Source organism: Herpailurus yagouaroundi, unplaced genomic scaffold (genome assembly GCF_014898765.1).
Source record: "Herpailurus yagouaroundi ecotype Mexico unplaced genomic scaffold, PumYag 163, whole genome shotgun sequence".
NCBI classification, from domain to species: Eukaryota; Metazoa; Chordata; class Mammalia; order Carnivora; family Felidae; genus Herpailurus; species Herpailurus yagouaroundi.
In genome coordinates this window covers 42,897,717-42,914,702 of record NW_024412404.1, presented here as the reverse complement: position 1 = coordinate 42,914,702, position 16,986 = coordinate 42,897,717, and the positions used below count along the sequence as shown (strand labels likewise).

General features: G+C 38.9%; 1 protein-coding gene across 3 annotated transcripts in view; it reads left to right on the top strand.

Moving 5' to 3' along the window:
• The window catches only part of CFAP43 (cilia and flagella associated protein 43), a 128,702-nt gene that overhangs the window by 11,380 nt on the left and 100,336 nt on the right, over window positions 1-16,986 (top strand). For all 3 annotated transcript variants that reach the window (XM_040486358.1, XM_040486359.1, XM_040486357.1), the window contains exons 4-6: window positions 288-455; window positions 3,141-3,291; window positions 9,553-9,712. In XM_040486358.1, coding sequence (XP_040342292.1) covers window positions 288-455; window positions 3,141-3,291; window positions 9,553-9,712 — 479 coding nt within the window. The remainder of the gene's footprint in view (window positions 1-287; window positions 456-3,140; window positions 3,292-9,552; window positions 9,713-16,986) is intronic.

The window sequence follows — 16,986 nt, the reverse complement described above, 5'->3', positions numbered from 1 at the left end:
ATGATATATTCCATTTTCTAGATTTGGATGATTTAAATTCAAATTTAATAAGGAAGATAAAATAGCCTTTATAGCACATGACGGGGTAATATTGTTAAAACACACAGTTATTTTGCTTTCTTAGAAGGGTATAGCATAATTAATAAATTTGCTATTAATATGGATTAAATAAATTATATCATTAAATAAATTATATATTGAGACTCAATATATGTAATTAGATAAATGGTCTCAAGATGCCAAGTTAAATGAATTATTTTTTTTACCAAACACAATTTCTCTCTAAGGAAATGGGAATCAAGTGTCATTTTATGCAAGAAGTCACAACCTGGTGTGGATGTAAGCTGCATGACTTTTAACCCTATGAACTGGCGCCAGCTGTGCTTATCAAGTCCAAGTGCATTGACTGTGTGGACCGTTGAAAAAAGTAACCAGGAGCATTATTTAAAAGCAAAGTAAGAGACTTAGTTACACAACAAGGTGGTGGTCTTAGTTTGCATTCATGTAATGTGATTGCATCAGTTTGATGAATTAACTGGCTTTATATGTACATATTAAACATCTTCAGTTGTAGCATCTTTCTACATGTGTAATTCCCTTGGAGTGATTACTTGCATTTTGAAAGGATTCTCTATGACCTGGTTTCTCAATGAATTTCTTCTAAATACCAAGTCATCCTCGAGCCTTTTCCAACATGATTTAATTTACCAAAATTTGATTTCCTTTACAATTTCAAAACATGCCTATTTATATGAAAAAAGGATGGTTATGAGTTTTTGCTCCTATTACTTTGGTGTACAACTGGAATCTCAAAAATAAGAAACTTTTAGATATGGAAAACATATGGATTATACCTTCATTCACATAACCTCCAAACAGAAGGGTAGTTGCATATAGTGGAGTCATGGGAATTACCTGCTTAAATAGAACTGGGTCAAAAAGAAATTTGTGACCAATGTCCTGGTAATAGCTGATGATGATGGTACCTTTGTTAAAGGAGTTTAAAGACTCAAGGTGCCTCTGAACTGACTATTCTCAATGTATTCCACAAAGTCAAAGACTAAGTTGATGCTGGGTATATACATCCTTGAAATTGCAATTTTTGAAAAATTGCCTTCTTAAGAAAAATGTAAAGTTTTCTAAATGGAGAATCCTAAAAAAGACACCTCTTTCTGTTCTGTACCCTTTATGTCTCAATTTCACTTTTATAAGAACCCAACGAATAATCAAATCTGTCTCAAGGCAGAGACGTTCATAAAATGGGTAATGTCTCTATCAAATCCTTGCCAAGGTGGGCAAGTAATTGGTCCCAGTATTCTCTCCTTTTGCTTGCCTTGAATATTCTCTTCTAGTTCTGAATGTTGAGTTGTGACTTTTCTATAAGCAGCTAAAGTGAGAGGCAAAGTGAGTGGATTGTCGTGGTTCAGAAAGCCAGCAGGATTAGAAAACATTGAAGCCTTATGGTTGAATAGTAGGTACTGTTTTTTCATGATCCGTTTTTAAAATTATTTATCATTCATAAAACATAACCAAGGAAGTTTTAAATTTAAGGCATAAAGCCATGAATTCTTCAAACGCCCTTTTATAGCTGTATTATGGGTTAAAAGTAGATGTATGGTATATTTGAAAATGAATTCTTGATATTGGAGGTTGTAAAGGTAGCTAAATACAACCTACATGTACAGATGGTCCTTGACTTAGGATGGTTCTACTTAAGATTTTTTGACTTTGGGATGTTGTCAAAGTGATATACATTCAATAGAAACCATACTTCACATTTTGAATTTTGCCCTTTTCCCAGGCTGGAGATACATGGTACAATACTCTCACGACGCTAGGCAGTGGCAGCTGCAGCTTATAGTCAGCCATGTGATCACAGGGTAGATAACCTGTGCGCTGACCACCATCCCGCACCTTTACAACCATTCTGTTTTTTACCTTCATTATAATATTCAAGAAGTTACTTGAGATATTCAGCACTTCATTATAAAATAGGCTTTGTGGGGGTGCCTGGGTGGCACAGTTGGTGAAACATCCAACTCTTCATCTCAGCTGAGGTTGTGATCTCACGGGTTCGTGAGTTCAAGCCCTGCACGGGGCTGTGTGCTGATGTCTGCTTGGGATTCTGTCTCTCCTTCTCTCTGCCCCTCCTCTCTCTCTCTGTCTCTCTCTCTCAAATAAATAAACATAAATATATGAATGAATGAATAAATAAATGGCTTTGTGTTAGATGATTTTGCCCAACTGTAGGTTGGCAACTAATGTAGTTTGCCTAACTAATATAGGTGTTCTGAGTACATTTATGGGAGGGTAGACTAAACTATGATGTTCAGTAGATTAGATGTATGAAATTCATTTTGACTTAGGATATTTTCAACTCATGATGGCTTTATTGGGACATAACCCCATCATAAATCAAGGAAGATATGTACGTTTATTTTGGCCCACATTGATTTTTACTTGAATTGATTGCCAACATTTAATACTTGAGAGATTTCTCATAAATATCCAGATTATGATAGTCTTTCAAAATTCTGGAACCACAATTCTCAACAAACCCTCTTGGCTAGAACTGAGTGGCACCTACCACCTTTTGGAGGGAACACATTTTCCCATTTGCCACAGTCTCCCACCTGGCTACGCATCGCCTGCCTGACCCCTGCCTGTATAATCCCAGCTTTAGATATTAACTTTGAAAATTTTCAAAAATCCCTGTGTGCTTAATTTATAACTGCATTACTTGTCCTTTTGCGATATGTTTTTTTTTTTTTTTTTAACATTTATTTATTTTTGAGACAGAGACAGAGCATGAACAGGGGAGGGGCAGAGAGAGAGGGAGACACAGAATCTGAAACAGGCTCCAGGCTCTGAGCTGTCAGCACAGATCCTGACGCGGGGTTCGAACTCACAGACCGTGAGATCATGACCTGAGCTGAAGTCGGACGCTTAACCGACCGAGCCACTTAGGCGCCCTGCGATATGTATTTTTAAATCTACTATTTGGTGTTTATCTGGTTTGGTTGCGTGTTTGTTTTTTACAAGTTACATTACCTCCCCACCTTGTTTATCACCAATATGCAGTTGCTCCATCAGTGACTAGTTTTTGTTAATGATTATTCTGATTTCTCTTTTTCCTAAAGGTCAGTAAAACTACCTATGGAAGACGGGTCATTTTATAACGAAACAGATGTAATTTTCCCCACCTCGTTGCCCAAGGATCTTATCTATGGACCGGTGCTCCCACTGTCAGCCATTGCTGGGCTAGTAGGAGAAGAGGCAGAAACTTTCAGGGTAATTACCTGGCACCTCTTCCTGTTTGCCTATTTGATTCTCATAACCATCTCATGAGACATGCAGGATAGAGAGAAGATCATCCTGGGTTTTTAATACAGATTAGCCCTGGAGACCATGAGAAATGAAGTCTCTGGGAGGATGATGACTGGGAGTTTGGTTGACTGGGAAGATGGTGACACTGATAATAGGAACAGAGAGCTGGGGCCTGATTTCATTTTTGGACGTAATGAATTTGGGATGCTGGGAAGGCATCCAGATATAGGTGCCAGGTGGAAATTGGGCCATCAGACCTGTTGCTGGGGTGTAGAAGGCAGGGCTGGAAACACAGAAGCCAGAGTCATTACCACAGAGGGAATAGTGGAGGACTGGAGCAGGGGAGGGATGATAGAAAGGAGAGAAAGGGTGCCAGGCAAGACAGCCAGAGAGGAAACCGATTTGTTAAGAGTTGAGACTTAGTAGAAGAGTCTGAGAAAGAACAATCACAGAAGTAAGAACAAAGCCAAGAGAGAACAAGGCCATGGAAGAAAGTTTCTGAAGGGAGTTTGTTAACAGCTACACACTCATTCAAGTCAACATATATATCAAGCTTCTTCTATGTAGCAGGCACTGTTTTAGGCAATGGGATCACATGATGACCAACCAGGCATAATCCCGACCCTTTGGAGCTTATATTCTATCAGGGAGACAAAACAACAACAACAAATAAAGAGATACATTAAATCATTGCAAAATGTAATAATTATTATAATGGGAAAAATGGGGGAAGAGATGGAAATGAGGAAGAGATTAACATGTGTTGGTCAAGGAAGGCCCCTGGGGAGATGACATTTACACTGAGACCTGAAGGACAAGGAGACTCAGTGCTACAAACAGGGTCAAGAGTGTTCAGTGAGAGGGTACTGTAGGTACAAAGGCCCTGGGGGAAGAAAATAAATCAGTGTGTTTGAAGAGCGAAGAAAACTTGTGGTGGCTACAGCACAGTAAATGAGGGGGATCTGCAGTTGTAGGTCAAGAGGTAGGCGGGGAGCTCACTCAAGGCCTTTGGCATGAAGGTGAGGAGCTCCGTTAGGCTAAGCCTAATGATTGTGTTAAAACTCCAAGCCAAGGCTGAAGGAAGTGAAGCTCCCAAATGTTTTTGTCCACCAAAGAGAACTGAGATATAGATGTTAAAAATAATTCAACATGGTAATTAGTTTGTTAAAAATTTCTCGCCACCAAGAGAAAAGGTTGTGTATGCTCTTAGTATTTCCTCTAAAGGATGACAATTATTCACTTTTTCAATACTGAAAACCACCAATTCCTTTTAAGAGGACAAATCCTAGCCTTAGAAATACAACCACGCTCAGCCACAGTGGGGCAGCAAAGTAAATACAAATAGATGAACCATCAGGGTTTACAACTTGAAAAAAATGTTTCTACGTTTAGTATTTGATGCCTAGAAACCCACATTTTCAACTATCTTGAATCTTTTCTTCTGCAGTAAAATTCTGTAGGAGCCCTCATCTTTCACATTTGCACCAGCAGGATGAACCCTACATAAAATATGTAAAATTCAGGCATCTGTCTTTATCATTTGAAAAATGCTATAAAATGCCTTCATTAAGTACTAAAATGTGGAGTCACCATTTTTTTTTAATGCTCATAATAAACAGACATCTTTGTTTCCTAGGACTTTTATACTCAGTAAATTTTAACCTTTTTTTTTCTGAAAACAGAATTTTAATGCTAAAGTTTGACATTTTTATTTTATTTTATTTATTTATTTTTGAGAGAGAGAGAGAGAGAGAGAGAGAGAGAGTGCATATGTGCACAGGGGAAGGGCAGTGAGAGAGGGAGAGAGAGAATCTTAAGCAGGCTGTGCGCTCTCAGCACAGAGCCCAATATGGTACTTGAACCCACGAAACATGAGATCATAACCTGAGCTGAAATCAAGAGTTGGACATTTAACAAACTGAGCCACCCAGGTGCTCCTAAAGTTCCACATTTTAAAATCACACAGGGAATATTAATAAAGCATGTACTTTACATTTATATTGGAAATTAAGCTTTCCAATATTTACTTTTTCATCTTATAGATAAGTAAGGTGAGAAAAATGTCTAAAACATTGATTAATGTCTATACAATGAGTGGAAGCATAACCAAAAATAGATCTCAAATGTCTTGATTCTTTTCCTTTGTTTGAATGACATTTCTTGTGACTTGGGTATCAACCAATGGCAAAGAAATCAGTAATGAATTGATCTGTATAAGAGGAGTCTTAAAAATTGATAAGCTATGAACTTTTGCAAAATTACAAACATTAAATACTACCGTTATGTCTCTTGTAGCCAACATTATAGGCCTGCCTCACATTACACAACCTATTTAAGGCATGAGAAACAGTATCTAGCAGTACCATGGGGGAAAATCAAAGGCAGATGTTATCTGGGCAGAAACTGGATCCAAGATAATGAATTTAATCTCAAGTGTCCAGTTTTCTTTTTCCATCTACCTTAAAAACAATAGAAGTAAGTAAATAGGAATTCCTTTTATAAACTCAAGTATTCTGAAACATATTTGGATGCTTACATTTTCTTTTTTCTTTTTTAATTTTTTTTAATGTTAATTTTTGAGAGAGACAGAGAGCACACAAGCAGGGGAGGGGCAGAGAGAGAGGGAAACACAGAATCTGAAGCAGGCTCCAGGCCCTTAGCTGTCAGCACAGAGCCCGACATAGGGCTCGAACCCACGAAACGTGAGATCATGACCTGTGCCGAAGTCAGAGGCTTAACCGACTGAGCCACCCAGGCACCCCAGATGCTTACATTTTCTAAAGCAATATTGAGTTAGACTCAAAATTTTCATGTTCGGTCTTTAAGTGACCAAAATTTTTGATTTGTGATTCCAGAGAGCTGAACAATGGGGTGGCATTATCAACAAATATTTTTAAACACTATTTTCTTTTAAAATTTCAGAATTTTTAGAATTTAAAATTGTTGCTTCTGATCACATAATCCATATAATATCACATTCATTTTTCAATGGCACAGAACATATTTATTGATGAAGAGAGTAATAGAAAGACAAGCCCAGGTTTATCTTAAAGTAAGAAAAGCCACACACAATACTAGTTTAACATATTAAGGCCAGAAAACTCCAAGTTGTAATCCTCACTTTCTGTTGCATACCCATAGATTCACTGATGTGAGAACTAGATATGTGTGGGGTTTTTTAAAGGTTTTTCAGCCCATTGCCATACCAGGTAAGAGTCTGTCCCTTTGTAATATATAGCCTAAGGTTAGATGTCATCAAGACAACCCAAGAAACTTTTAAATAATCATGATTAAATAATGGCATTCAGTGAGTAACTCTTCCCTAGGAGTCAAATCTCAATTAGACACCACAAATGTGTCACTAATCAGCAGCAGTTTAATCCTTTTGAGTGGTTTTGCCCCCCTTTTTGGCCCATAGGGTGGCCAGATTATTAATCCAGTATTTATTTTTTAACAATCCAAGGCTATGAGGGCATGAAATAGATCAATCATTGACCAAAGTCAATATATCCTTATACCCTGATATATTGATTTTGGTCAATGATTGATTTATATATGCTTATACTCTGATATATTGACTTTGGTCAATGATTGATCTATTTCATGCCCACCATTTGCAGCAACGTGGATGGAACTGGAGGGTATTATGCTAAGTGAAATAAGTCAGTCAGAGAAAGACAGATACCATATGTTTTCACTCATATGTGGATCTTGAGAAACTTAACAGAAGACCATGGGGGAGGGCAAGGAGAAAAAAAAGTTACAGAGAGGGAGGGAGGCAAGCCATAAGAGACTCCTGGATACTGAGAACAAACAGGTTTGATGGGGGTGGGGGAGAGGGGAAAATGGGTGATGGGCACTGAGGAGGGCACTTGTTGGGATGAGCACTGGGTGTGGTATGGAAACCAATTTGACAATAAATTATATTAAAAAATATATATCCTTTTAAAAAATTATCATGGTGACTGCTGCTATGTAGGATTTTTGCCTTAGTCATCAAGGTCCATTCCAAATGATAACTCTTTCTCCATACTTTGTTCGCTCCACCAAAAAGAACCAATTGCTTTCTCATCAACACTCCCGTGATATTTGAACATTCCTCTGCTATAACCTATCATGTTTTCTGATTTGATATTTGTTAATACTTCTTCCCTCACCTAAGTGATCATCCTGTTGAGAAGAGGGATCCCTTAGGACTTGGCACAATGCCTGGTGTATCAGCAACATCCAATAAATGTTTAAATACAAGTTATGTAACAAATTTATGTCTGTTAAGAATCTAGTAGAAATACTTTGACAGCAGTATACCTGCTTTACCTTGGACCTACAAATCATTCCTAAATTAAAAGAACAGTATATACTACATTGTTCAAGTAATTGAGTATTTATTAGAAAGGTAGCTTGTATATATTGAGGAGTTTCTAATGAAAAAATTACTGTTGAATAGGTTTGCAGTATTTCCCAACTGTAGAACCTATTCCAACTTCTGCTTTATGTTTATCCACAGCATTTGTCAACATATAATATTCTATATGGTTAACTTCTTAGCTTATTTTTATTCTGTTTCCCTTCACCAGGACATAAGCCCCATGAGGGCAGAGATTTTTGTGTGTGTGTGTGTGTGTCTGTTTTGTTCACTGCTACATCCCTGTGCCTAGAACAGTACCTGGAATGTAGTAAGTGTTTAATAAATATTTTTTAGATGAATTAAAAAGTGAATGAAAGAATGAAATAAACATGGAGGTCTCAAAGTATTCAAAAATTCTGTTAATTTGGTCAATAGCTTATTAAAATGTTTTTCTGTTCCAATGGGTGTAAGGATCCTAAAGATAACAAAAACATTACTTTCTAGCTAATGCAATTCTAAACAGTGCTATAGTATAACCAAAAGCTCAGACAGTAATAACTAAGTAAGTAAACTAGTATATTTGATTTGTTTAACTAGAAAGGAAGCAGTCCTGTGTTATGTATTCTGAATTCATAGTTTTAATCAGTGCTGTGGGGCATATGCCCAAAATAGCTGCCACAGCTGCCTTGACCTCCAGGAAGGAAAGCAGGGAGGCCTTAACTTATGAGGAGACCTGCTCTGTGCTGACAGAAGAGCATGTCCCCTGTGGAACATGAGTATTTAAAGCTGCAGGGGCCATATTACTGAGGTATTACCGTCTAAGGCAGAGATCAACAAACTGTGGCCAGTTTTTATATGGCCCCAAGCTAAGAATGGTTTTTGCATTTTTTATTAGGGTGTTTAAAAAAAAATAAAAGGGATATGTGACAGAGACCTATGTGGTCCACAAAGCCTAAAATATTCACTACCTGGTCCTTTACAGGAAAAGTTTGCCTTAGATCCTTGGTCCATATTGTTCTTACTTCCCAAAGCCAGCTTTTCTTTTAGGCACATTCCATAGATGTTGTGTCTTTCTCTTTGAGTTTTCCATGGTATCAAAACCACATAGGATGTTTCATGAACCAAATTAGGCCACCAAAATCAGGCACGTGTCCTCTTTTCATTTCCCCTAAAAACTATGCCAGAGGATCTGGGTCAACTTCTCCATAACCACTCAAGGAAAATCATATCTGTGCCCCCTGCAGAATCAGGAGGGTGAAATGATGACAAAAGTTTTCCTCAGAAAGGGTGATTTTAGCTAGACAACGTCTTTCTTAGATTCGAGATAGCAAAAAAGTCTACCAAGAAGCAGTGTAGGAGTTATTACTTAAAATTTTCATGAAACCCTGTGACACTAGAACTCCAAATATGCTGGCAAGACCATCTTATATATTCTTAGTGAATTAAAATATAGAATGATAAGTGGAGCAAGGAATGGTAAGTTCACTTAGCTCTTGGCAAACAGGACCAATGAATTGAAAGGATATAAGTCCATATTCATTTGTTTCTTTCTGGAAGTTATTCTGTTGGGTATTTCTCTGGCTCTTAAGCCATGAATGTTGTCTCTCTCTCTCTCTCTCTTTTTTTAATGTTTATTTATTTTTGAGAGAGAGAAAGAGAGACAGATTGCAAGTGGGGGAGGGGCAGAGAGAGAGGGAGACACAGAATCCATAGCAGGCTCCAGGCTCTGAGCTGTCAGCACAGAGCCAGATGAGGGTCTCCAACTCACAGACTGCTAGATCATGACCTCAGCTCAAGTCCGCCGCTTAACTGAATGAGCCACCTGGTACCACAGCCATAAATGTTGTTAACACAAGGTTTCTAATCTTTTCCTAAAGCCTAAAGACGATCTGTATCCTTTGCTTCACCCAACTATGCATTGCTGGACTCCAACAAATGACCTATACATTGGCTGTGAAGAGGGTCATCTTTTAATGGTTAATGCAGAAACCTTGAAGGTGACCATACTTAATAAGATAGAAGATACGACATCAAGGGGTGAGAAACTACTTTGTTTCATTATTCCCAGAAATGTAGCCACTGGTGATGGTTTTACACTTGAAATTGGATGTTTGTTCCTTATTTTTCTCTTGCTTGGAGACCTCTTTGATTCTTTCTTTTCCTTTATCCCACAGTTAATTACCAAGTCCTGTGCATGTTCCTTCTAGCTAGTGTTCTATGCTCTGGGCATTCTGCTGCACTCTATGTGTATATTTCATGTAATCCTCAAAACAACTTTATAAAGAGATACATTTTCATCTCCATGAGAAAGATGAAAAAAACGTAAGCATTGAGAGGTTAAGGAAAATTCCCAAATTCACATAACTGGTAAACTGTGGAACTAATACCTGAACACAAGCAATAAGACTTCGGAGTCCATTGGGGCACCTGGGTGGCTCAGCTGGTTAAGTGTCTAACTCTTTTTTTTTTTTTTTTAAGCTTATTTATTTTGAGAGAAAGAGAGAGTGCATGAGCAGGGTAGGGGCAGAGGGAGAGGGAGAGAGAGAGAATCCCAAGTAGGCTCCACACTGTTAGCACAGAGCCTGACATGGGGCTCAAATTCAGGAACCATGAGATCATGACCTGAGCCAAAACCAAGATTCAGACACTTAACCGACTGAGACACCTAGGCACCCCAAGCGTCCAACACTTGATCTCAGCTCAGGTCTTCATCTCAGGGTCATGAAATCAAGCCCCACATTGGGCTCTGCACTGGACATGAAGCCCACTTAAAAGAACTTCAGAGTCCAAGTTATTTTATTTTATTATTTTTTTAATTTAAATCCAAGTTAGTTATCATTTAGTGTAATAATGACTTCAGGAATAGACTTTAGTGATTCATCACTTACATATAACACCCAGTGCGCATCCCAACAAGTGCCCTCCTTAATGCCCCTTGCCCATTTAACCCATATCCCCACCCAACACCCCACCAGCAACCCTCAGTTTGTTCTCTGTATTTAAGAGTCTCTTATGGGGGCGCCTGGGTGGCGCAGTCGGTTAGGCGTCCGACTTCAGCCAGGTCACGATCTCGCACTCCGTGAGTTCGAGCCCCGCGTCGGGCTCTGGGCTGATGGCTTAGAGCCTGGAGCCTGTTTCCGATTCTGTGTCTCCCTCTCTCTCTGCCCCTCCCCCGTTCATGCTCTGTCTCTCTCTGTCCCAAAAATAAATAAACGTTGAAAAAAAAAAATTAAAAAAAAAAAAAAGAGTCTCTTATGGTTTGTATCCCTCTCTGTTTTTATATTATTTTTGCTTCCCTTCCCTTATGTTCATCTGTTTTGTATCTTAAATTCCACACGAGTGAAATCATATGATATTTGTCTTTCTCTGACTGACTTATGCCACTTAGTATAATACACTCTAGTTTCATCCTTGGTTACAAATTGTAAGATTTCATTCTTTTTTATTGCCAAGCAATATTCCATTGTATATATATATATATATATATATATATATATATATATATATATATATACCACATCTTCTTAATCCATTCATCCTTCAATGGACATTTGGGCTCTTTCCATATTTTGGCTATTCTCGATAGTGCTCCTATAAACATTGGGGAGCATGTGTCCCTTTGAATCAGCACAACTGTATCCCTTGGATAGGTACCTAGTAGTGCAATTGCTGAGCCATAGGGTAGTTCTATTTTTAATTTTTTGAAGAACCTCCATACTGTTTTCCAGAGTGGCTGCACTGGAGTATATTCCCACCAGGAGTACAAAAGCATTCTTTCTCCACATCCTCACCAACATCTGTGAATTTTAGCCATTCTGAGAGGTGTGAGGTGGTATCTCGTTGTGGGTTTGATTTCTGTTTCCCTGTTGATGAGTGATATTGAGCATCTTTTCATGTGTCTGTTAGCTATCTGGGTGTCGTCTTTGGAGAAATGTCTATTCATGTCTTTTGGCCATTTCTTCCCTGGATTATTTGGTTTTGGGGGTGTTGAGTTTGATAAGTTCTTTATAGATTTTGTATACTAACTTTTTTTTTTTTTAATTTTTTTTTCAACGTTTATTTATTTTTGCGACAGAGGGAGACAGAGCATGAACGGGGGAGGGGCAGAGAGAGAGGGAGACACAGAATCGGAAACAGGCTCCAGGCTCTGAGCCATCAGCCCAGAGCCTGACGCGGGGCTCGAACTCACGGACCGCGAGATCGTGACCTGGCTGAAGTCGGACGCTTAACCGACTGCGCCACCCAGGCGCCCCAATGTATACTAACTCTTTATCTGATATGTCATTTGCAAATATCTTTTCCCATTCTGTCAGTTGCCTTTTAGTTTTGCTGATTTTTTCCTTCACTTTTTATCTTGATGAGGTCCCAATAGTCCATTTTTGCTTTTGTTTACCTAGCCTCTGGAGATATGTCAAGTAAGAAGTTGCTGCGGCCAGGATCAAAGAGGTTTTTGCCTGTTTTCTCCTCGAGGATATTGATGGCTTCCTGTATTACATTTAGGTCTTTTATCTGTTTCGAGGGTTTTTTTTTTTGTATATGGTATAAGAAAGTGGTTCAGGTTCGTTTTTCTGTGTGCTGCTGTCCAGTTTTCCCAGCACCATTTGCTGAAGAGACTGTCTTTTTTTCCACTGGATATTCTTTCCTGCTTTGTCAAAGATAAATTGGCCATACATTTGTGGGTCCATTTCTGAGTTCTCTATTCTGTTCCATTGATCTATGTGTCTGTTTTTGTGCCAGTACCACACTGTCTTGATGATTATAGCTTTGTAATACAGCTTGAAGTCCGGAATTGTGATACCTCCAGGTTTGGTTTTGTTTTTCAGGATTGCTTTGGCTATTTGGGATTTTTTCTGGTTCCATACAAATTTAGGATTGTTTGTTCTAGCCCTGTGAAGAATGCTGACATTATTTTGATAGGGAATGCCAGAGTTCAAGTTATTAGCTACTATGCTATATCCTTTCCCATACATATGCCTATTTTGTTTAATCAACAAATTATGCCCTTTCCTGCCCTCCACCCCTTTCAAGGCCTTTTTCCACAATGACCTCTTTTAATTTCAACTGCCATCTTGAAAATTATCTTGTGTTCCTTGATTAGAATTGCTAAGAGAATTGGATTTATTTTCCTTAGATCTGATGTCCATTCCTGGTCCCATCAGCTGTGGCCAGGGTTGCCCTTAGTCACAGAAGCTAATGTCCACTCATTAGCTAGGTATAGACCTTTTGGGTCTAGGAGCTAGGTATAGACCTTTTGAGAAGGGAGACTGGTCATTGCGAGCTCCCCACTTTGTGCAATGCACTCTCCATTCCACTTATTCCACTCTCCATTCCTCTTGTTATTTCACTTCTTGATTTCTGCAGCAACCTTAGGACTGACTTCATTGGCCTTAATCTACACTAACCCAAAGCAGGCATCTCATCCTTGCCAAACTGTCCTTCTTGAAGACCATTTCAATTTTTTTTTAACGTTTATTTATTTTTAAGACAGAGACAGAGCATGAACAGGGGAGGGGCAGAGAGAGGGAGACACAGAATCTGAAACAGGCTCCAGGCTCTGAGCTGTCAGCACAGAGCCCAACGCGGGACTTGAACTCACGGACCGTGAGATCATGACCTGAGCTGAAGTCGGACGCTTAACCGACTGAGCCACCCAGGCGCCCCCTTGAAGACCATTTCAACATGCAATTCAATGACTGCTTTGCCTTGATTCTACACTCTCTCTAATCTGATCCTACCTGCTCTATTTATATTGTTTCCTTCTACTCCCCAGGTTGAGTTTTCTGATCTAGCCAGTAATTTCTTCCTGTCTTTTCACAGACATGCCTCCTAGCTCACCCTCTTGCCAATTTACTCTCTGAAATCTTGAGTTCCCAGCTCAATACCACCACCTACAGCAAGTTTACCCTAGGACAGTGCCCCTTATCTACTCTTACTCCCATTCCCTGGCTTAGACTTCATTGAAGTCATTAGGTTTGACTTTCCTGCCCCAACCCTGGCTTCCTTTCACTGTCACCTGTACCCTCCAGGCTAAGTTCTCTTTAACCTTGCCTCCACAATGCCATCCTATAGCTCTCTACAAAGTGAACCCCTTTTGTGGCCTGCCTTCCCAGTTCCAGCTTCTCCCACATAAGCCTTGGAGAAGTTCTCATCATTCCTGTGCTGCCTCTAAATTCTGCCTGCTGGCATTTGTAGTTATCTTTGTCTAAGATGCCCTTCTCTTCCTGGTCTACCTGATGAGGTCATCCTCAGTGGATCCTTCCCTGTCTTCACCCCAACCTTAGGGTGAAATTCAGTGATCCTGTATGGGATTCATTGAGACTTGCTCTCTTGGTAGAGCCTCATCCTGTGCTTTCACAGTGTCCCATGTGCATGTCTGTGTTTCCCACTAGACATCAATTCTTTGAAGTCAAGAACTGTGTTTTACTCATCCTTTGGCTCCAGAGTTAAATCCCAGAGATTGCTACAGATTAGCACCTATATGTTTTTTTAAAACAAATTCTTTTTTTTAATTTAATTTCTTATTTTTTAAATTTATATCTAAATTAGTTAGCATATAGTGCAACAATGATTTCAGTAGATTCCTTAGTGCCTCTTACCCATTTAGCCCATACCCCCTCCCACAACCCCTCCAGTAACCCTCAGTTTGTTCTCCATATTTATGAGTCTTTTATGTTTTGTCCCCCTCCCTGTTTTTATATTATTTTTGTTTCCCTTCCCTTATGTTCATCTGTTTTGTCTCTTAAAGTCCTCATATGAGTGAAGTCGTATGATATTTGTCTTTCTCTGACTAATTTCACTTAGCATAATAACCTCCAGTTCCATCCACGTAGTTGCAAAGGGCAAGATTTCACTCTTTCTGATTGCCGAGTAGTACTCCATTGTATATATATACCACATTTTCTTTCATCCATCATCCACCATTCATCCATCAATGGACATTTGGACTCTTTCCATACTTTGGCTATTGTTGATAGTGCTCCTGTAAACATTGGGGTGCATGTTCCCCTTTTGAAACATTTTACCTGTATCCCTTGGATAAATACGTAGTAGTGAAATTGCTGGGTTGTAGAGTAGTTCTGTTTTTAATTTTTTGAGGAACCTGCATACTGTTTTCCAAAGTGGCTACACCAGCTTGCATTCCCACCAACAATGCAAAAGAGATCCTCTTTCTCCACATCCTCGCCAACATCTGTTGTTGCCTGAGTTGTTCATGTTAGCCATTCTGACAGGTGTGAGGTGGTATCTCATTGTGGTTTTGGTTTGTATTTCCCTGATGATGAGTGATGAGCATTTTTCATGTGTCGGTTGGCCATCTGGATGTCTTCTTTGGAGAAGTGTCTATTCATGTCTTTTGCCCATTTCTTCACTGGATTATTTGTTTTTTGGGTGTTGAGTCTGATAAGTTCTTTATAGATTTTGGATACTAACTCTTTATCTGATATGTCGTTTGCAAATTCTTTCTCCCATTCTGTTGGTTGCCTTTTAGTTTTCCTGATTGTTTCCTTCACTGTGCAGAAGCTTTTTATTTTGATGAGGTCCCAGTAGTTCATTTTTGCTTTTGTTTACCTTGCCTCTGGAGACGTGTTGAGTAAGAAGTTGCTGCGGCTAAGATCAAAGAGGTTTTTGCCTGTTTTCTCCTCGAGGATTTTGATGGCTTCCTGTCTGACATTTAGGTCTTTTTGAATTTATTTTTGTGTATGATATAAGAAAGTGGTCCACGTTCATTCTTCTGTATGTCGCTGTCCAGTTTTCCCAGCACCACTTGCTGAAGAAACTGTCTTTATTCCATTGGATACTCTTTCCTGCTTTGTCAAAGATTAGTTGGCCATACATTTGTGGGTCTCTTTCTGGGTTCTCTATTCTGTTCCATTGATCTGAGTGTCTGTTTTTGTGCCAGTACCATACTATCCTGATGATTACAGCTTTGTAGTATAACTTGAAGTCTGGGATTGTGATGCCTCCTGCTTTGGTTTTCTTTATCAAGATTGCTTTGGCTATTCGGGGTATTTTCTGGTTCCATGCAAATTTTGGGATTATTTGTTCTAGCTCTGTGAAGAATGCTGGTGTTATTTTGATAGGGATTGCATTGAATATGTAGATTGCTTTAGGTAGTATCGACATTTTAACAATATTTGTTCTTCCTATCCAGGAGCAAGGAATCTTTTTCCTTTTTTTTTTTTTTTTTTTTTGTGTGTGTGTGTGTCTTCTTCAATTTCTTTCATAAGCTTTCTATAGTTTTCAGTGTATACATGTTTCACCTCTTTGGTTAGATTTACTCCCAGGTATTTTATGGTTTTTTGTGCCACTGTAAATGGGATCAATTCCTTTATTTCTCTTTCTGTCGCTTCATTGTTGGTGTATAGGAATGCAACTGATTTCTGTGCATTGATTTTATATCCTGAAACTTTGCTGAATTCATAAATCAATTCTAGCAGTTTTGGGGTAGAATATTTTGGGTTTTCCACATAGAGTATAATGTCATCTGTGAAGAGTAAATGTTTGACCTCCTCCTGGCATCTTCCTCTTGGATGCCTTTTATTTCTTTGTGTTGTCTGATTGCAGAGGCTAAGACTACAATACTATGTTGAATAACAGTGGTAAGAGTGGACATCCCTGTCTTGTTCCTGACCTTAGGGGGAAAGCTCTCAGTTTTTCTCCGTTGAGGATGATATTGGCATTGGGTCATTCTTATATGGCTTTTATGATCTTGAGTATGCTCCTTCTATCCCTACTTTCTTGAGGGTTTTTATCAAGAAAGGATGCTGTATTTTGTCAAATGATTTCTCTGCATCTATTGAGAGGATCATATGGTTCTTGTCCTTTCTTTCATTGATGTGATGAATCACATTAATTGTTTTGCAGATATTGAACCAGCCCTGCATCCCAGGTATAAATCCCACTTGGTCATGGTGAATAATTCTTCTAATGTATTGTTGGATACGGTTGGCTAATATCTTGTTGAGAATTTTTGCATGCATGTTCATCAGGGAAATAGGTCTATAGTTCTCCTTTTTAGTGGGGTCTGTGTCTGGTTTTGGAATCAAGGTAATGTTGGCTTCATAGAAAGAGTTTGGAAGTTTTCCTTCTGTTTCTATTTTTTGGAACAGCTTCAAAGGAATAGATGTTAACTCTTCCTTAGATGTTTGGTAGAATTCCCCTGGAAAGCCATCTGGCCCTGAACTCTTGTTTTTTGGGAGATTTTTTATTACTAATTCGATTTCCTTACTGGTTATGAGTCTGTTCAAATTTTCTCCTTCTTTCTGTTTCAGTTGTGGTAGTTTATGTGTTTCTAGGAATTTGTCCATTTCTTC